The 21,266-nt window shown below is 36.1% G+C and overlaps 1 protein-coding gene across 4 annotated transcripts in view; it reads right to left on the bottom strand.

The window, feature by feature from the left end:
• Nucleotides 1-255: 255 nt before the first annotated feature.
• Nucleotides 256-21,266, bottom strand: part of Prkg2 (protein kinase cGMP-dependent 2) — a 116,059-nt gene continuing 95,048 nt past the window's right edge. For all 4 annotated transcript variants that reach the window (XM_070012967.1, XM_070012969.1, XM_070012968.1 and 1 more), the window contains 5 exons: nucleotides 20,601-20,764; nucleotides 15,960-16,082; nucleotides 15,040-15,102; nucleotides 5,633-5,699; nucleotides 256-2,768 (listed from right to left, as the gene is read on the bottom strand). In XM_070012967.1, coding sequence (XP_069869068.1) covers nucleotides 2,673-2,768; nucleotides 5,633-5,699; nucleotides 15,040-15,102; nucleotides 15,960-16,082; nucleotides 20,601-20,764 — 513 coding nt within the window. In that variant the 3' untranslated portion in view covers nucleotides 256-2,672. The remainder of the gene's footprint in view (nucleotides 2,769-5,632; nucleotides 5,700-15,039; nucleotides 15,103-15,959; nucleotides 16,083-20,600; nucleotides 20,765-21,266) is intronic.

The following is a 21,266-nucleotide window of genomic DNA, read 5'->3' as shown; positions in this document are numbered from 1 at the left end:
AAATCAATAAGAAAGGAACCTCAAACTGAAGGCTTTTTTTTTTTAAAGCTAGAATCTTCTTATTTTCACTTCTACATTCTCCTTCCTACAGACATTTTAATATTTATGGAAAGATTAAGAAACCACAATTATGAAAATTTGTTCCAAAATGGAAAAATCTCAAGAACAAAAACAGCCTTATATCTTAGAAAAGACAGATTAGAAACGATTTAATGATTAAGAATATATTTGAATAACTTTCTGAATTTCTCTGTATATATCTTTAATTCATAAAAATGAAAATTAAAGTTAGATTAATAAAGCACTTCTTCTTGGTAAAGGTTAGTCTTTCTTCAAATACATTGAAGTTTGATCAACCACTTTTACTTCAGGATTGTAAATAAAAAAAGAAAGGACAGATACTAGATTTAATTGGAACAAGTCTAATACAAATGCCATTAATACATAATGTTCAAAACTAAAAAATAATTAAGCCCCTTTTACTTTTCATAGAGATAGTAATGGTAGCTCTCAACCAAGTAACAGTAATCATTTCACAACTACCAGGTAAATAAGCTATCTTATTTACTCTCAAAGACAAGTTTCTAAAGCAAATAGGACTTTATATTGCCTTTTTCTACAAATGTAAAAGCTATTAATCAAGAAAAGTAAAGTAATTTTCCAAAGGTCACTTAGCTAGAAACTAGTGGAGCTGAGATTATATGATGGTCTAATATCTCATATTTTTAACTTTATAAATGACTCCAAATGAAACACAATAAAAAAAATGACATGTGGGCTCCATATGACATGGCAAATCACAAGCAGAATTTACCTGGTGTATTCTTAGTTGGCTTTTATCTCTATCTACCTAGGGTTTATTTTTAATTACAACTATTGACCTCATTTGAGAATGCCATAGCTATGATATCTACACAGTTCTACTCTCCACCAATCATTATATGAGTTTTATACCTCTATGTTTTGGAATCATTAAAATATATACATGAAAAAACATGGTACATAGAAACTAAATGCAAATAAAAATAGTTTAAAAATTTTAGAAATTCTTTAAGCAAGTTATGCTAATCTTTGTTAAAAATGGTTCTTCTATGTACAATACATAATCTTTAAAAATACTACTCTAAAAAAAAACAAAACTCTTTGGTTCAGCAAAAGGACTCTTAAGCGTGGAAATGCAGTTCGTTAAGGATTCACTTTCTTGGTTAAGTTTTACTTCTCCAGCTTAACTTTTCAGCAAGCACACAGCTAACTTTCTCTGCATGATGCAAATATGTGCCTGGAGTGGGAGTAGGTTGCTTTGCACATAAACTACTTTCATATAAAAATATAAGCTGACGTTTGAAAAATGTGGGAAATCAGACATTAGTTTTACTTGCCAGGTTAAAAAAAATACAACAAGCAGTCTGCTTCTTACCCATTTGGAAAGGAGGCTAAGAGAGGGATCATGGTCAATACAAATAAGCATTCATAAGAAAAGTTCTTAGGTACTGGTGTCCAACTACTGGGTGTATCCTGTTTATTGTTTGGAAGGTTGCAAGGAGGAGTCAAGAAAAGGCCATATCCTGGGTATTTTTTTTTCTTTCTAAAATGCTACCACTTCTCCAATAGCTTGTGTTAAAATGATCAATATAGGCATGACTCAAATGTCTCTAAAATGATCCATTAACTCTACAGTGAATACAATGCATCAACACTTGCCAGGGACTTCTCACTAAAAGTTAACAGTGATAATACTGTATTTTTTTGCTTTATTAATAGCAACAATAACAAAATTGGTCAAAATACCTCAGAGTTTAAAAGACTCTACAACTTTGCCTACTAATATGTATTCTCTTTTATCTTTAATGAAAAGGAAAAGCCTTTATTCCATTTTAATGTATTTTCTACTTTGGTAGTGAATTTTAGTATGGCCTTTCCCAGGGCCTACTGTTCATTTAAGCATACACTATAACTGCTTTTAATAAAGTTTTTGAAAAATTTCTGAGGTATCACAAATGGTTACAGGAGAAAAATATTTCCCTTATATGTTTTCCTTTCTTCTTTAATAAAATACAATTACTTAGTTGGATTAATTGACTTGATTTTTATCAAGAATTAGTATCATTATGGAATATTCAAATTTGCCTTTTAGACTAGAATCAAAAGACTTTCAGTCATTTTTTCAAGCTTTCTAGGTTGAAAGAAGATGACAGTCAAGTCTAAAAACCACCATCTTAAGATATATTCATGCATACATAGAGTTGTTGAGTGATGAGGATATGTTTCAAAATTTATTTGCATTCCTCTTTCTGTTTGCATGACTTAATCATTCAAGTACAAGCTCCTTGTGAAAATTCACTGGGACTGAGACAAAAATGGCATAATTTGGGAAGACTGTAGATTTCAGAGACTACTATGCCACTGCAACAAAAATGGTTTTGATTGTAGAAAAGAGAGGTGAATAACCTTTAACATCTGACTGTAATAATGAATATTCACAGCATCTAAATGAGACTTCATCACTCAGAGATATATTCACCCATTCTCCACCTCTTGTGAAGAGATTTCTTGTCCTTCATGGTGTTCCAAAAGTTCATATAATACTTTGAAGCGAGAAATAATCAGTGTTGGGTTATTGATCCATATAGTCCTCTTCTAAGGTATAACAGCAGTAATCGCCTTGTCTTCTGTCAGAAGTCTTTATCCCAGCCTGACATCTCATCTGGTGGTACTCCCTTTTCAGGCGGATACTTGTCAAAGTAGCTGTGATCTATGGGTCCACTGATCTAATACAGAAAAAGTTGAACCAAAGACCAAGATAATGTTGACTAAGCATATTACAATTGAGCTGAAGCCTTTTCTTTTTTTTTCTTATATATTTTATTATCTTTAAGTAGTTGTATAAAGGAATTACCATTCAACAAACCAGTTTATAAGTACACTGTATCTTAATTGATGTCACCCTTTCAGGGTGATGCTTTTACTAGTTGAACCTTGATTTCATGATATAGACTCTTGTAAATTGCAGCTAATGAATAAAATGGTACATTACTATCATGTAGTCAGAGTCTTAGCCTTGTGAGCTCCCCTTCCTCATTAGAAACAAATGTTTTAGTCATTAGACTAATTCATGAGGAGATATCTGGTATGACAAGTTATTTTCTAAAAAACTATGCCAGCAATAATACATACTTTTTTATCAGATTTAAAAATATTTTAAGTAAATATTAAAAATTCTGTTTAAGATTTACATCTTCTACTTTTTAGAAGCTTCTGACCAATAGTGAATTTTTATATGGCTAACTCATTCCTATAAATTAAGTAATTTATAATTAAGGGGTAATTAAGATATTTATGACCTTGTTAAAAGGATGAAAGAACAGTCTGGTATTAAATTATTTTGCAAATCAGATAGCTTCAAATCCCTTTCTTTCCAGAAAAATTCAATAGTACCTAACTAAATAATAGATGACAAATCATTAAAAATACTCTATGTGATAGGTCATAATGTGTACGTAGAAATCATTCAGAAGTTCACACGACTCAGCCATTATGTACAGCTAGTGGATGTACAAAGCTGAATTGTCAAGTTCAACACGCCATCGCTTCATGCTAATATATTTTTCTGAAAGAAACATGAAAGCCTCATGGTGTACATTTGGAAACTGACACCTGATTTTTTTTTTTAAATAAAAGACTAAATAGTGGTGGGTGTCAGTGGCCTCATGCCTGTAACCCTAGATACTCAGAGGCTGAGGTCTGAGGATTATAGTTCAAAGCCAGGCAGCATAGGCAGGAAAGTCTGTGAGATTAACCAATAAAAACTGGAAATGGAGTTGTGGTTCAAATGATAGAGTGCTAGCCTTGAAATAAAAATCAACCAAAAGAAATGGTATAAACAGTATGGAGAATGAACACTTCTGTGATTATTGACACTGTCAAAACATTACCATAACTTCAATGAAATATATCTAGTATGATCTAAATACCACCAAGATTTGACATCCATCATTTAAACAGTAGAAATTTAAACAGTAGAAATTTCATATCCTTTTTGTTCTCTTTTTGTTTCCATTCCATTTTACTTATAAAATCCATCTTAATGTAACAGCATTTATGCTTGACAATATTACTTGATCATCTTTAAATGTCTTGCATTTTAGCTTATATTTTCAATTTCTGTGACAAGTATTTTTCCTAGAGTGATATAATGATGGTTTGAATAGCATACAATATCAAATGACATAAATAATCACAATCTCCTAAAGGTAATTCTTAAATAAGACATTTTATCTGCTTGTCTGTCCAACTCCATTTTGGGACATAAGTGGCATTGCCATTTGATTAGTTCTTGAAAAGTGACTTCACACTCATCAAAGAAGCAATATTATTGAATCTCTATACTCTGAATTACTAGTAAATTTTCACTTTTATTTCATTTAAACACTTAAACTGCCTTTTGCTTTTATTTTTATTTCATAATTCTATCTCTCTTCCTCACATATTTGAATATTGAGTATTGAGGAATTGACTACTGAGAAATTTAGCAACCTATCATTCTTCTATTAAAGGATTCAGCCTGATAACTGTCCAAGAAGCACAGTGACTCACCCAAATCACAGTTAAAAGAATCAGAGACCTTAGACCTTAACACCTAGATCTGTTCTATAATACAGGCCTTTTTCAGTTTGCCTCTTTCCTAATAAGATTTCTCCCCCCCCCACCCCCAACATGTGCCAAACTGTATTTTTTTTAATATTATTTTATTTTATTTGAGAACATACTGTACAGAGGGGCTACAATTACATGGGCAGGATAATGCATACATTTCTTACCAAGCATTGCAGCCTCCTCCTTTGTTTACCCTTCACCTCCCTTCCCAGCCTCCCCCCTCCCCCCACCCAATTATACCCCCCTCCCCCCCCCCCACCGACATTGTAAAGCTGGTTTTGACATGACATTTTGTACTTCTCATTGTTGCAACAGGTCCACCTGAATCCTTAAACGACTTGTTTGCCCCCATCTCCTCCACATGTTATACTGACATCAAATATAGTAAAAGCGGGGATTACACTGTGGGGGAGGGACATACAAAGCAACAAAGAAATAATCTTATAAATGCGGCCAAACTGTATTTTTAAAAAATATTGTATTAATTAATTTATTATCTCTAAGTTGTGGTAAAAGGAGTTGCCGTTTAACAAAGCAGTTTATGAATATATGTATCTTTGTCAATGTCATCTCTTCCAATGTTCTCACCTATCCCTTCCCTACATACCCCTTCCCTCACCCTTCTTAATTTTGTCCAATAAACAACAAATTCTTGACTGCATTCTCCTCCTTTTCCTCTCTTCATTCTTCTACTCTTTTTTTTCTTGAAAGAAGTGGGGTGGGCTCAAGTGAAAAACACTTTTAAGGAACCACCTAGGGGCTGGGAAGATGGCTCAGTGGTAGAGTGCTTGCCTTGGAGGCCTGAGGCCCTGGGTTCGATTCCTCAGCACCACATAAGCAAAAAGGAACCATCTAGATATGGTACGCATGTGCATGGACACACAGACACATCTGCCTTTGACACCCCCCTCCTTAAAATCTGTTTGGAAAAACAAATTCCAAGGACAAAATCAAGAAAGTAATATAGTAAATACCATACCTCTCTTCGTAAAGGTGATGGAAGGTTCCTTGCCTTCAGTCCCTCCCAGTTGAACCCATTTAGCCACCTGAGGAATGAGAGAATGTTGCTTATTTAATAAACTATTAGCAAGCTATGTATTCATCCATTTATATATTTCTCTACCTGATTTATCTATTTATCCTCTCTCTCTCTCTCTCTCTCTCTCTCTCTCTCTCTCTCTCTCTCTCTCTCTCTCTCTCTCTCTCTCTCTCTCTCTCTCTCTCTCTCTCTCTCTCTGTTGACCTGTCTTTGCTTCCACTTAGGATCAGTTCCTCTTCTGTATACTTGACTCCATTGCCTCTTTTCTATTCAAATCCATATTCAAATTCTCCTTTCTCCAGTCTTTGTTCCTGGATCATTATCACCAATATAGAAACACAATAAACACCAAACCCCATCCTTAACCTCAGTTCCCTTCTCTCAGTCCATTTCTCTCTTTCCCATAGTAGGAGAAAATCCTTGCAAGGGTTAACTACTCCACATATCCATTTTTCTGTTGATTATGCTACAGTCTGGTTTCATTCCCTCCCCCTCACCAAGTTCACCTTGAGTCTCAGTTTTCCTTTTACTTGCTAAAATGCTTCGTTCATCTGACTTCCACATTCTACTGCCTGAGTGTTATGCTTCATCCACTGTTATTTCCTGCTGAAGCGGGTGTGCTCCAGAACCCAGTCCTTCTCTTTTCAGTCATCCTGGTTTCCTGCATTAATCTCATTCAGTCTCATGGTTTTCAATAACATTTACATTCTAATTTCTCTCTTCCCACTTAGGAGCTTCCCAGTGGTTTAACAAGCTTCCATCTGCAAATGTTGTTATCCCTGTTGTTTAAGAGGCAACTAACATATACATATCATACTCAGATTGGAGCTCCACATTGTCTCCAGCCAACTTGCTTCACCTATTAGCCACCCAAGCATGCTAAGGACTCTCCCACTTTAAGGCCTCTGCACCCAATGATGGATTATTCTTTATCTCTCAGTATCTTCAGGTCTTGTCTCAAAGGTCACCCTCATAGCAGGGGCTTTTTAAGCCATCTACTATAATATTACAACCTTTCCCACCTGCTTCTCAATACCTTACCATTCTTCTCAGCCTTATTTTTATCTCATTACCTATCTCATGAACTGTCTAGCTCATCTTGTTGATTTCTTTGGCTTATCTTACTTTCTATTTCTTCCTCTAGGCTATAAGCTCCAACTCAGCAATGAGTTTTATCCCTTTCCTTAATACTTGAGGAAGTATGAGACACAGAATAGGGCTCAATAAATATCTGTAGAATCTTAAGCAGGAGCACAAACTTGCACAGGAGTGGCTACTATACAATGACATGGGAATGATGTCCCTGCTAATGTGAATATAAAAAGCTGCAAGACAGTGGAAAAACCTCCCATGCTCCTGGATTAGAAGGATTAACATTGTGAAGATGTCAATACTGCCAAAAGCTATCTATAAATTCAGTGTGATACCTATCAATATCCCAACCTCATTCTTCAACGAAATAGAAGAAGCAATCCAAAAATTCATATGGAACAATAAAAGACCCCAAACAACAAAAACAATCCTTAGTAGAAAGAACAATGTTAGGGGAATATCAACTAAATTTCAAACTCTACTACAAAGCCGTAGTAATAAAAACAGCTTCCTACTGGCTCAAAAACAGACCTGGGAAGCAATGGAATAGTACTGGAGACCCAGAAATGAACCCACAGACCTATAGCCACCTAATCTTTGACAAGGGAGCTAAAGAAATAGAATGGAAGACAGCCTTTTTAGTAACTGGTGCTGGTGAAATTGGTTAAACACTTGTAGAAAACTAAAGCTATATCTCTATATATCACCCTGCACCAGAATCAACTCCAAATGGATCAAAGACCTCAAGACCTCAAAGTTAAAGCAGACACCCTGAAAACATTACAGGAAGAAATAGGAGAAACTCTAGGACTCCTTGGCAAAGGCCAAAATTTTCTTAATAGACATCCAGAAACAACAAATCAAAGAAAGGTTGGACAAATGGGATTACATGAAGCTGCAGAACTTCTGCAAGGCAAAGGACATAGCTAGCAAGATCAGTAAAAAGCCCATGGACTGGGAGAAGATCGTCACTAGCCTACAACAGACAGAGTCTCATATCTAAAATATTTAGAACTCAAAAAACTAAATCCCACAATAACAAATCCTCAATTAAACAACTGCCTGATAAATAAGTGGGCTAAAAACTTAAAGAGACTCTTCTCTGAAGAGGAAATAAGAATGGCCAATAGACATATGAAGAAATGCTGAATGTCTCTAGCCATACAAGAAATGCAAATCAAGACAGCATTGAGATTCCACCTCACCCCAGTCAGAATGGCTATAATCATGAACTCTAATAACAACAGATGCTGGAGGGGATGTGGACAGAAGGGAACCCTACTGCATTGTTGGTGGGAAAGTAAACTTGTTCAACCACTTTGGAGTATAGAGGTTCCTCAAAAGACTCCACATAGAGCTTCCCTATGACCCAGCAATCCCACTTTTGGGTATTTACCCAAATGATCACAAACAAGGTCATACCAAAGCTACCAGTACAACCATGTTTATCACAGTATTATTCACCATAGCTAAGATATGGAAACAATCCCAATGCCCCTCAGTAGATGAATGGATCAAGAAAATGTGGTGTATATACGCAATGGAATTCTATGCCTCCAACAAAAAGAAAGACATTGTCCTATTTGTTAGGAAATAGAAAGACTTGGAAAAAATTATATTAAGTGAAGTAAGCCAGGCCCAAAGAAACATAGGTTCCATGGTTTCCCTTGTTTGCAATGTCTAGTTCAAGTCTATGACAAACAGAGAAGGTCAAAAGCTATATACATATGATCACATGAAATAATGTTAAGCAAAATGTACCATAAGACAGGGACACAAGGGTTTTTTTCTTGCGTGCTATTGTTTTTAATGTACTTATAATGCACTATGTGATTCTTTTGTTTCTCTTTTAAGTTCTTCCCCCATGGCATAACCCCTGTTTTCACTGTATTTGATTCCAGTGTTCTGCATCTTGTATATACATTTTTGAAATTTGGTGAGGGGAAGGGGTATAGCGGAATGCTTAAATGGGGATGCAGTCTGACCTTTTGTGATGATGAGATATACAGGACACTATGTTGAAAATGAACTTTACAATGTCGGGTGGCGGAGGGAGGAGTTGGGGAGGTGGGTCAAAGGAGGAGATGACAATGCTCCATAGGAAATGTACTCATTACCCTACTCATGTAATTGTAACCCCTCTGTACAGTATCTTTACAATTAAAAAAAAGTTTCAAGACAAGGGAGTATTTTATAGTGATATTTTAAAATGCAGAACTAGCTTGATAAGAAGATGAAGCTTTTCCTTACTTCTATAACATTTATCTCAAAGGACTATTCTCATATATATATTATATACACATATATGATACACATATTATATATATATTTATAAAAATTTCGCTAAACTATAAATGTAATACCAAAAATCTGGAGGCCTCACTTCTCTTAAACACAATCTCTCTCTGTTTGTCTCTGTCTATCTGTCTCTCAACCTCTTCTCAGAATCTTATAAATAATGTGGAATAATACACTTCGGTATCCACTGATCTTTTGTGTGGCGATACTGAGGTCAGCCAATAAAAATTTATGAGAAATAAAGGAAGAAAGGTGGGAAGTGGCACTGTGGCTCAAGTGGTAGAGTGCTTGCCTTGAGCTAAAGAGCTCAGGGACAATGCCCAGACCCAAAGTTAAATTCCCATGACTGACAAAAATAAATAAAAAATAAAATAAATAAAATAAAAAAGGAAGAAATGGAGAAGAGAATGCAGTCATAAAATTCAATGTAAAAAATTCAAAAGTAAGAAAATAATCAACTCTTTAAAAATTCAATGCATAATGCTTGGTAAGAAATGTATGCATTATCCTGCCCATGTAATTGTAGCCCCTCTGTACAGTATGTTCTCAAATAAAATAAAATAATATTTTAAAAAAATTCAATGCATATCGTACAAAATTAAGAAAACTGTGGGAAGTGGTGGAGTTGAGAGGGATGGAGGAGAATTATAAAAGGAGTGACATTGATCAAGATGCATTGTGTTCATCATAAACTGCTTCGTTGAATGGCAACTCCTCTGTGCAACTACTTTAAGATAATTTTTAAAATTATGGCAAGGCAAGTTAGTCTCAGATATCAAAAATGCAAAGATCTTACATTAAAAATGTTTTCATTTGGTGGGAGACAACAGACAAAAATCCAAGTAAATAATATAAAACATTTAGTTTTATATACTAACAAGTATGACAAAGTGGTAGATGATGGCTGGATAAGAAAACCGGGGTTATACCATGGGGGAAGAACATACAAAAGAAACAAAAATAATTACATAGTACATTAAAAACAACAGCAACAAAGATAAGACCTCTTGTGTCCCTATCTTGGGGTTCATTTCGCTTAGCATCATCTTATACAATCGTATGTGCATAGCTTTTGACCTTGTACTATGTGTGTTTTCTTTTTCTTTTTTGCTTCTTTTGTATGTTCTTCCCCTGTGGTATAACCCCTGTTTTTACTGTATTTGATTCTGGTGCTCTGCATCTTGAATATACATTTTTCTAGTTTGGGGAGGGAAAGGGAAATAACAAAATACTGAAACAAGGATACAGGCTGACTCACTGTAACCATGAGATGTACAAGACACTATGTTGAAAACGAACTTTACAACTTGGGGGAGAGGGAGGAGTTAGGGAGGTGGGGAGGGAAGGGATGATAGGGGAAAAACAAAGAAGAGGGTAACAATGCTCAATAGGAAATGTACTCATTACCTTACTCATGAAACTGTAGCACCTTTATACAATATCTTTACAATAACATATCTTTGCAATAATATATATATGTATATATATAATATACATATATGAAGAAGTAAGTTGGAGGTGTTGATTTTGGCTAGGTTGTTATTTAAAGAAGTGATATTTGAATTAAAACTATATAAAGAAAAGAGTGATGTAATTAGAAGATCCAGGGCAATGACTTTCCAGATAGGAAAAACTAAAATATAAATGTAAAGAAAATGGGGGTGGGAGAATGAAAAATAAAAGAGTATCTGAGAAATGGCCAAAGGCCAGTCCACGTTCAGATGTTTTAGGACATAGTAAGGAATCACATGGAAGACAGCTCAAAATTCTAAGGAAATGGTTCATCATCTTGGGAGAGAAATCTGGCTCCGTCAAGGGTGGTGGGGAGAGTGGGCAATGAGAGCAGGCTGCTGGGCATGATAACTGAGACTAGGACTTGTGTCATTCCAGGGAAACAGTTCTCTCCCACCTCTCTCAACCTCTCTTCACCCCTGAGTGAGTGTAAGTGAAGTCCTTGACTGGATTTCCATATCCAAGTCTAAGTTTAGCAGTTGAAAAGGAACTAAAAACAGAGAAGGCTGACTCTAGTGCATTCCATTTTAGTTAGCATTTTGGTAAAAGCTGCTGGAACTCCAGTCAAAGAGTAAGAGTCAGACAACAACCCAGCTGTTTTATGTCCTTCTTCTGTCCTTGCTGGCAAACCACAGAGGTTCTGTCCTAGCTCCACCCATTACCCTTCACACAGGCTGAAGCTCCATTTTCAGGGATTTCTAGGTACACAGTTCGGTGGACTCTGGTCACGGAGTATGGCAATCATTCCTTATAATGTATTTTCACAATGCTCTCTACCCAGTAGGTATTCCCAACAATATTAATAGCAGTGATTTTTTTTTATTAATCTGCTAAATCAGGCAGCCTGAACATTTCTTATGGTGGTGTACTTGTTGCAATTTGACTTATGTCAATATTTACTTAACATGAGTGGTCATTCACTTAACACTTGGAGTTTTGACACTAACCACATTTTAAGTAACCCAAATGCTAGCATGTGCTCTTGTGTGGAAAATATTCGCCAGAAATTATTAGCATCAGCAGCTCATAAATTGCTTCTTTGTTTTTGAGAGAGTTGTAGACATTATTCTTAAAAGTAAAAATAATCTTATAATACTGGAAACAAATCATTCCTATTCTTATCAAGAAAGGATTAATTGTACCCAGGTTCTTTAGTCTTCTTTTAAAGTAGGTGTTGAGAGACATGTCCAGTATTTAGTTACAAGTAAGTGCACAGGGGAGAGAAAAACTCTGTAATTATTTTTAAGACAAATAGTTTAACATAAAATGGGAAAATATACATAACAATATGGCATAATTAGCCATATCGCTGTTAAATAGAAAACTAAATGAATTGTTCTCTATGAAAAAATAGTTTAGGGAAAAATGAAAAACTCTAATGTCAAACCTTAAGAATATTCCTTTTCAATTCTGGTGGCAATGTATAAATCTTTTGTTTTAATTAAAATCCATTATTTGGAGAAGGAGGCAACTATCTTTTTCCCTAGATCCCTCCTAACTTTATAGTTTAAGTAGCATGAAAATAGGAAAATAGAATGATAGCCTGTTTCTGAGCTCAGAAAATCCACTATAAAGTTGTTGTATCTTATTAGTCAAATCAACCCAGCACTCTGCACACTTATTCCACTGCCACACATAGCAAATGCAGTCTTGCTTAGTAAGGATAGGCAAATCAATCCCAATAAGGAAGGATATTTAGAGGCCTTTATTACAATGCTTAGGTGAGGAAATCCTTTAGCATCCATTTGCATGTTTATCCAATCACAATCTGACAGCTACATTTAAATGAGTGTCAGGTAAATAAGAAAAAATAAAGGATAATGCTAGATGGAGGCTGTTAACAATTATATCACTTCTGTTTCCCAACTACCTCAGAGCTAGACATGCAAACTAGTTAATGAAGGGAAAGAGGACAAAATATGGGACAAATCACTGTAGTTGATGGGACACTTGTTTCCTCGAATGGTATGTTGATGTGTCATTTTATAATGAGAGAGAAACTGTGGTAACAGCGTGAGATGCAGGAAGAAGATAAATTAGAATCTAAGACACAGAATGAGCTTCAAAATTAAAGGCAATCCAAAGGATAATAAAGAAGATTAAAATACTGCAAGCACTCTGATGTCTATAAAATTCACAAATATGCCTGTCTTTTCCTCTCTTCTCTGTCTTTCCCTCCTTCTCTTTCTAATTCATTCTGAAGGCAGAGCTCCACACAAGTTTACAATGTTGAATACATGGCTTTATTTCAAGGAAGTTCATGAATACATAGAGGATAGTTGACAGCTTGGGGGTTTATTTAATTATTTATCTAGAGGCTGTGCTGCTACTGTTAAGGAAAATGAATAGTGTTTCTATTCAGTAGCCACCTCGCTTCCTTTTGCTTCACTCTGTGCTCCTAATTCTTCAGTGAAAATATCCACAGAAGGCTGGGGAGTGTAGTTCACTGATAGTGTGTGTTTAGCATGCATGAAACCTGGGTTCCATCCCTAGTGCCAAAAGAAATTTAAAAAAGAAAAAAAGAAGACAAAGAAGGCAAAGAAGGCGGGGGGGGGGGGAGGGGAGGAGGAGGAGGAGGAGGAGGAGGAGGAGGAGGAGGAGGATCCATAGAGGACTCAGCTATTTTGGAGGCATTTGCATTTTTGGGGGGGGGGTCCAGTCGTGGGGCCTGAACTCTGGGCCTGGGCGCTGTCCCTAAGCTCTTCAGCTCAAGACTAGTGCTCTACCACTTGAGCCACAGTGCCACTTCTGGCTTTTTTCTTTTTGTTTATGTAGTGCTGAGGAATCGAACCCAGGGCCTCATGCATGCAAGGCAAGCACTCTACCACTGAGCCACCTTCCCAGCCCGGCATTTGCATTTCTTAAGGTGAACACATCTGTTTTGTCAAAGGTTTTCATAATGAAATTCTCAGTTTTATTTTTGTTACCATCAATGTATTTTCGAAGTGATATTTTCTGTCAATTATAAACAAAATGATTACAGGACTTCCTCAGACACTTACTTTCCAACAACAAATGCTCCATGGCTTAAAGAGCCATATTTGACACTGGTGGCTCAAGCCTGTAATCCTAGCTACTCAGGAGGCTGAGATCTGAGGATCACACTTCAAAGCCAACCCAGGCAGGAAAGTCTATGAGACTTTTGTCTCCAATAAACCACCAGAAAACCAGAAGTGGCGCTGTGGCTCAAGTGGTAGAACACTCACTCATCTTGAGCTGAAGAGCTCAGGGACAATGCCCAGGCCCAGAGTTCAAGGCCCATGACTGACCAAAAAAAAAAAAAAAAAAAAAAGAGCCATATTTGAATATATAACCAAACCAGTTAGGATGTTCCTAAGGATTCTGAAGGCCTTTAGAAATTCATATGACTAGAAATGGCATGTTAGATTACTGCATAAGGAAAACACATTGTTTGAGATTTTGTGTAAACCAATGTACTTTGCCCCCAAAAGTAAAAATCAGCATGAGGCTTCAAATATATAATATGAATTAAAACCAAAATAGAATACAAATTACTTATGAGGAAGTCATATATTGATAAACTCTTTGTAAGTTGGAAGTGCCCTAAATAGAAATACACTTAACTTACCAAGTACCATGGCTAATGTAACAATCCACCCTAGAATTGGTTACTTTTCCTCCTAATTGTGATGTGGGTGGATGTGAGCTGTGCCCAGCGCCTCAGGACACAATTTTAACACTTATCACTGGTCCAAAGGAAGATCAAAATCAAAACTTGTCATATAATTTCTTCTACGTGCAGATTGTTCTTCCAATAATATGACCTCAAAATTCTCCTTAGCACTATATAGTAGTTGATTGAGCTGGCATAGTCTCTTGAATAGTAACAACAATAATTTGAATCTTTTTTAATTTACCCATTCAAAGTCATAATTAAAACTCAATTCCTTCACAGAATCCTAATTAATATTTGAAGATAATTATAAGAACAGCAGTGGATACAATGTAATTTTATAACTTGCCTTATGACTCACCCATTCTTGATATGAATTTCTAGCATTAAAAAAGCATTTGGAGATTGATTACAATAACTATAGTAAAACTAGTAAAATATCAAGGAGAAAGCAAAATGCCATGAAGGCAAAACTGAGTCTATAAAGAGAACATTGTCATTTATAAAAAGAAGCTACCAAGATTAGTATATTATTCTATCAATTGCTATATTTTTTTTCTGGCCAAAGTAGTAACTATATACCTGTGCTTCTTTTTTTTTTTTTTTTTTGGGTCCGGTCGTGGGGCCTGAACTCTGGGCCTGGGCACTGTCCTTCAGCTCTTCAGCTCAAGGCTAGTGCTCTACCACTTGAGCCATAGCACCACTTCCAGCTTTTTTCTTTTTTTTGCTTATGTGGTGCTGAGGAATCGAACCCAGGGCCTCATGCATGCAAGGCAAGCGCTCTACCACTGAGCCACCTTCCCAGCCCTACCTGTGCTTCTTTATGTCATTGATTCCATTCTTCAGATTTCCCAGCCTTTCTGTTGGATTTTGCCTGAAATGATAATTTTCCAAAGGCACTTTATAATATACTTATTTTTTGGTTAATTTAGTCACTCAAAACCATTCATCAAGTTTTTACCATGGGTTAGATGTCTGAGTAAAGGAAGCTATGAATATATTGCCCCTAATTGAGTTAGTCCTTCAAGTAAACTATGAGTAATGCTTACTAAGCCCTATTTTACATAAGGACTTAGTCCTTAAGTCCATAAATCCATGAATCCTATTTTATATAAGTCTACTCTAGAATTCCTCAGCCTTGCTGAGGAAAACTGGGAGAGTTTTACAGAATCACTTACATCTAAACATGCAGAAATTCCATGTTCAAAGTTTATGAACTTTCAATGCTTTATTGTTCAAATATGGGGGAAAGCAGCAGCACAATAGACTTTAAGCCCCACCCCTGCAAAAATCTGTAAGTCTCCAATTTTCTGATAAATGATTTTCAGTAGTAAAACGAATCTGGAACATTCAAAGTAAGGTAGAAAAGTACTCTTTAAAAAGAAAAAGAAAAAGAAGCAGAGATTGAAAGAAGCACATGTAGTAACACTATTATTATCACTGATTTTTTTCTCAAGATTGTAAGTTAATTCATTCATTTTAAAACAAGATGTATCCTTCTATTTTGTTCATAACAGTTCTATAAGATGATTTGCAAATGTAGTTTGCAAAACTGAATCCTTATACAGTGATTCTGTGACATGAGATAAACTTAGATGGTAAAATAGAAACAGCTTTACTTTAAATGTAATTTGGTAACACAGAAAAGCACAATAAGAAAATGTATAGAACTGAAACCCACAAGCCTTAACATTTTCTCCAAAGCAAGCAGATTCTAGGGGTTATTCTCACCTGCAAAGTCTCCTGATCAAATCCTCAGGCCGCCTTGTTATCTTTCTGGGAAAATCCATTTTTTCAATTCCTTTTAGAATTAAATTGTAGGTCATCATTTGGTCAATTCCAGAAAAGGGTGGGCTAGAGAAAATTCAAAATAAAACACTCTAAAACCATATTCTATGTCTTTTGTTCCTTCCTTCCTCTTCCTCTGCCTGCCTCTCTGTCCTTCCTTCTATCTTTCCCTTTTTCTCTTTTCCATTCCCCTTCTCCTCAACTTTCCTCCCCTTTTCTTTCTCTCCCATTTCTCTCACTTTATTACCAATTGTTTTATGAGAAATTTTAAATACGCTAGAAAGTAATTTCATTAATCTCATATCACATAATGGATGCATTTAAAGTGTAATCTGGTATCTAAAAATAAAATTAACACACACAGCATGACAGAATAAAGTGTGATTGTTTTTTAGCTACAGTGAAATAGGAATGAGCTACACTGTTATCTGTGGGCTGGAAACAGGAAGTAAAAAGTCATCATTTAGGAATGGGCTAGAGTGTTCTGGAACTATAAGGTGGGCAAGTGACTGGTGGAGTGGATAAGCAGAAAAGAGGTATAAGGAACACCAGTAACATCATATAACACTAGTGGGATCTGGGAGTATATTCTGAGCCATGATCTAATTTACAGTAACCAGAGTCATCTTTTTCTTTTTTTAATTCACAAGGAATAAACTGTGATGTAGGGATGGTCAAAGGCCTGATAGCTCAGTGGAGGGCAGTAGAATTGAAGGTGGTGAGACATGTTTAAAGTTTTAATCTATCTAGACTATGAAATGGACTGGCTATTGTGTCCTCCTATCAAATTTATACATTGAAACCTTAATCCCAGCATGATAGTAATTGGAGGTAGAATCTATAGACATGAGGATGGAATTCTCATGAATGAAATCAATTCCCTTTAGGCAGAGCACACAGTGGTGGCTAGTGGTCTTCCCACCATCTGATGATCAAATAATAAGTCAGAAGTTTTTAACTAGGATGAGTCCTTGTCACAACTCCATCTTCCTGACAGCCTGATCTGGGATTTCCAACCATTAACACAGTAAGAAATAAATGTCTGCTGTTTGAGTTACCAAGTTTATGGTGCTTTATTATAGACAGCTTATGCCAGGATAGATAGTAAAGCCAACAGGATTTGCTAATGGGGTGTAAGTCATGTGGAGGAGAAAGACAAGATTCAAGAACGATGTTAATGTGTTGTAGTCCAGATGTCCATAGAAGAGAGCTGTAAGCATCCATTATGAGCTTAAACTTGAAGTCCCTCTTCACTTACAGAAGAAAGACTAAAGTGAAATGGAATGTCCCCAAAAGGTTCATATGTTAAGGACTAGACTGCAGCCTCAGAAGGTGGTAGAACCTATGGGAAGTGAGATCTACAGAAAGAAATTAAGTCCCTGAGATGTGTTCTTGGATGGGATACTGGGACTTAAATCTCTGTGCTGTGTCAATCACCAAGTGAACATTCTTCCTTTGTCACACGCTTTGGTCATGATGCACTTTTCTGCTATATTTTCAATGCAAGAAAGCCAACTACTTCCTTTAAGGTGTTTATGTCAGGCATTTTGTCATAGCAATGAAAAGCTGACAACTCAATGGGGGTGCAAAACAGATTAAGTGGAAGGGACTCAAGGGTCATTGTGTGTGTGTGTGTGTGTGTGTGTGCTGCTTCTGTGAGTTGAACTCAGGGCTTGGACATTGTCTTTGAGATTTGTGCTTAAAGTTAGCATTCTACCATTTGAGCCACAGTTCCACTTACAACTTTTTGCAAATAAGATTTTCATAGACTTTCTTGCCTGGGCTAGTTATGAACCACAATACTCAGATCTTGGCCTCCTGAATAATTAGGATTGCATGTGTGAGCCACATGCACTTAGCCTTCAAGGCCTACTTTTAATGTTTTGGTAGTTCTGGGGTTTGGACTCAAGGTTTCATGCTTGCTATGCTGAGCCAAGCCTCCAACCCTGTTATTACTTCTTATCTTATCACCTGAGCCATGATCCACTTACTTGGGGCTTCTCATCAGAGCTGGGATCACAGCCCCATGCCACCACATCTAATTTCCCTTCTGTGAAAAAAACCCAACAACTAAGATGACCTTGAGCTGCCATTCAATGAAAACTTATTTTCAATGAATGATTACGTGGAAAATTTTGCTTCTTCCAAATTTGAAGCAAAAAATACCTGAAAATGATAACAGATAATATAAATTTTTTTTAAATATCTGCTTCTCCAGTGCTTATGGACAAAATTTGAATCAAGCCACAGGAAATATAACATGAAAATTTATGGTGTGAAAAGCTTAAAAACGCTAAATGTTAGTGACACAGTACTAATCTAGTATGTCTGAGGCCCTAGGTTTCATCATTAACACTGAAAATAAAAAAAATTAAGAAGACATTGAAGTTTTCTTCTTATAAAGTATGCGTTGAGACTTGTAACCCCAACAATGGACCAATTCCAGTATTTCTTTTTTTTTTTCTTCATTTTCTTTTTCTTTTTCTTTTTCTTTTTCTTTTTGTTGGTCATGAGGCTTGAACTCTTGGGCTGGGTGCTGTCCCTCAGCTCTTCAGCTCAAGGCAAGTGCTCTACCACTTGAGCCACAATGCCACTTTCAGTTTTCTGGTGGTTAATTGGAGATAAGAGTCTCACAGACTTTCCTGCCTAGGCTAGCTTTGAACCGTGATCCTCAGCCTCCTGAGTAGCCAGGATTATAGGCCTGAGTCAACTGTGCCCAGCCCATTCTTTTTTTTTTTTAATTTTATTGTGAGAATACTGTACAGAGGGGTTACAATTACATGGGCAAGGTAATGAGTACATTTCTTATCAAGCATTGTTGCCTCCTCCTTTGTTTCCCCTTCCTCTTCCCTTCCCCCCTCTCGCCAAAGTTGTAAAGTTTATTTTTTGACATAATGACTTGTACATCTCATTGTTGCAATGGGTCCACCTGTATTTAAACGATTTGTTTTTTTCCCTTCCCCTCCACAAATTATACCAACATCAAATACAGTGAAAACAAGGGTTATACCATGAGGGAGGGACATACAAAGCAACAAAAAAATCATCTTATAAATATGTTAAAAACAATAGCAAGAAAGAAAAACCACTTGAGTCCTTATTTGGGGGTTCATTTCGCCTAACATCAACTTATCTGACCTTTTCTGCTTGTCTCAGATATATACTAGTTATTCCAAATAAGGGAAACCATGGGACCTATGTTTCTTTGGGCCTGAATTACTTCACTTAATATATTTTTTTCCAAGTCTTTCCATTTCCTAACAAATGGGGCAATGTCATTCTTTCTGATGGAGGCATAGAATTCCATTGTGTGTAGTGTATATACCACATTTTCTTGATCCAGTATTTCTTAACCTATGTCATGCAAATCTTCTCTAAAATGAAGATTGGGAGTATTTGTTTACAAAGCAATGTGAGAATGATCATAAACCACATATGTGTAATGGTAAGTATGTCACATTTAGAGCCACAAAGATCCGATCAAATTACCTATCTTTTTATTTTATTGTGAAAATACTGTACAGAGGGGTTACAATTACATGGGTAAGATAATGAGTACATTTCTTATCAAGCATTGTAGCCTCCTCCTTTGTTTACCCTTCCCATCCCATCCTCTCCTCGCCCCCCCGATCCTCTCCCCCCACCACCAAAGTTGTAAAGTTTGTTTTCAACATAACGACTTGTACATCTCATTGTTGCAATGGGTCTACGAATATCCCTATTTAAACGATTTGTTTTTCAAATTACCTATCTTGAACAAGCTCTGTTTTCTAGTTTTCTTAACCTTTTAAATTTAAACCATAGAAATAATCGTAAAATTTTAAATCATAAAGTAATAATAAAAAATCCTGACTTATCTTCCATACAAGTATATAAAAATTAAACTAAACTGGATAGTATGTATATGACTGCTTTGTGAACCATAAAGTGTTTTACAAATGTGAGTTAGTATTCCATATATTCTGTATTGGGGGAGATGTTCATGAGTATGTGTGCTAAATATTTGGGACATTGCACTTGTTAATACAATCTTTTAATCTCTTTGGGGATGACAACTAAATATTAACTTCTAAAACCCTGTCGTGTCTTGTCCTCATTCATTAGCACTTCTGGAAAGGAGCTGACAGAGGGATTAAAAATGAAACGAAAAACAGAGCCTTCTCTTAGCATTTCTGTTTAATGATACCCAGGGAAAATGGAAGGATGTGGCTAATTTTGGTTTGATTGATCAAAAAATTCAACTGGACTAGAAAAATATCTATTTGAATTGAGAAAAAAATCAGCATGTCCCCACTTTCTTTCTCTTATTCTGCATTATCAAAACCTTCACAGACTCAATCTATTATTTATAATAATGAACCTTCCCCTTTCAGTTAAACCAGAGTGATCTGCCACTTTTTGCCATCAGCTTCCTGAATCTTTTCTCCACAGTGTAAAATTCCAAGCCCACTAAATGAAAAGGGGGAAAGGGACATACTTTAAAAAGATTTCCAAAATGTTATACTTTTGAGTTCTACCATTTGTGAATCACTTTTACATGTGTCTGAGGAAGAGATTGGAGAATACTTGAAGGTTCACACTTACTTTCCCGTTAGAAGCTCATACACCAGGATTCCCAGGGACCAAAAGTCGACACTGAAGTCATGTCCTTTGTTGAGAATGACCTCAGGAGCTACATACTCTGGAGTTCCACAGAATGTCCATGTTTTCTGTCCAGAACCTATTTTCTTAGCAAATCCAAAGTCAACCTGCAAAAATATTGCCAAAGAAAAATGTCAGTGATTGTAAAACCTATTACTGTTATTATTATTGTTGTTACTATTATATTTTTTGTTGGTCCTGTAGCCTCAGGACTCAGAGCGCTGTCCCTGAACTTCTTTTGCTCAAAGATAGTGCTTTACCTTGAGGCACGGTGCCTCTTCCAGCGTTTTCTGAGTAGTTTAGTAGAGCTAAGAGTCTCTCAGACTTTTTGACCCTGGCTGGCTTTGAACTGTGATCTTGAGATCTCAGCCTCCTGAGGAGCTAGGATTACATGCTGTGCAGGTACATTTTAATAGTTTTGGTATGCGCTGACTGTTTCAATAATAGAGCAACAATCTTGAATTTAAATTAAAGCTAACACATTGGAAAAATCACCTAAATGTTAAGAGTGAGTGAAGTAGAAAATACACCATATTTTTTTTTTGGTTCAAATACTAAACTGAAATCTTTTTTTTAACCTTAAATAAATCTCTTGGGAACCTGACATTT

Source organism: Dipodomys merriami, unplaced genomic scaffold, assembly GCF_024711535.1.
Source record: "Dipodomys merriami isolate MVZ:Mamm:240054 unplaced genomic scaffold, mDipMer1.0.p SCAF_9, whole genome shotgun sequence".
NCBI lineage: Eukaryota > Metazoa > Chordata > Mammalia > Rodentia > Heteromyidae > Dipodomys > Dipodomys merriami.
The sequence above is the reverse complement of the archived record's forward strand: the minus strand, read 5'-3'. Positions and strand labels throughout refer to the sequence as shown.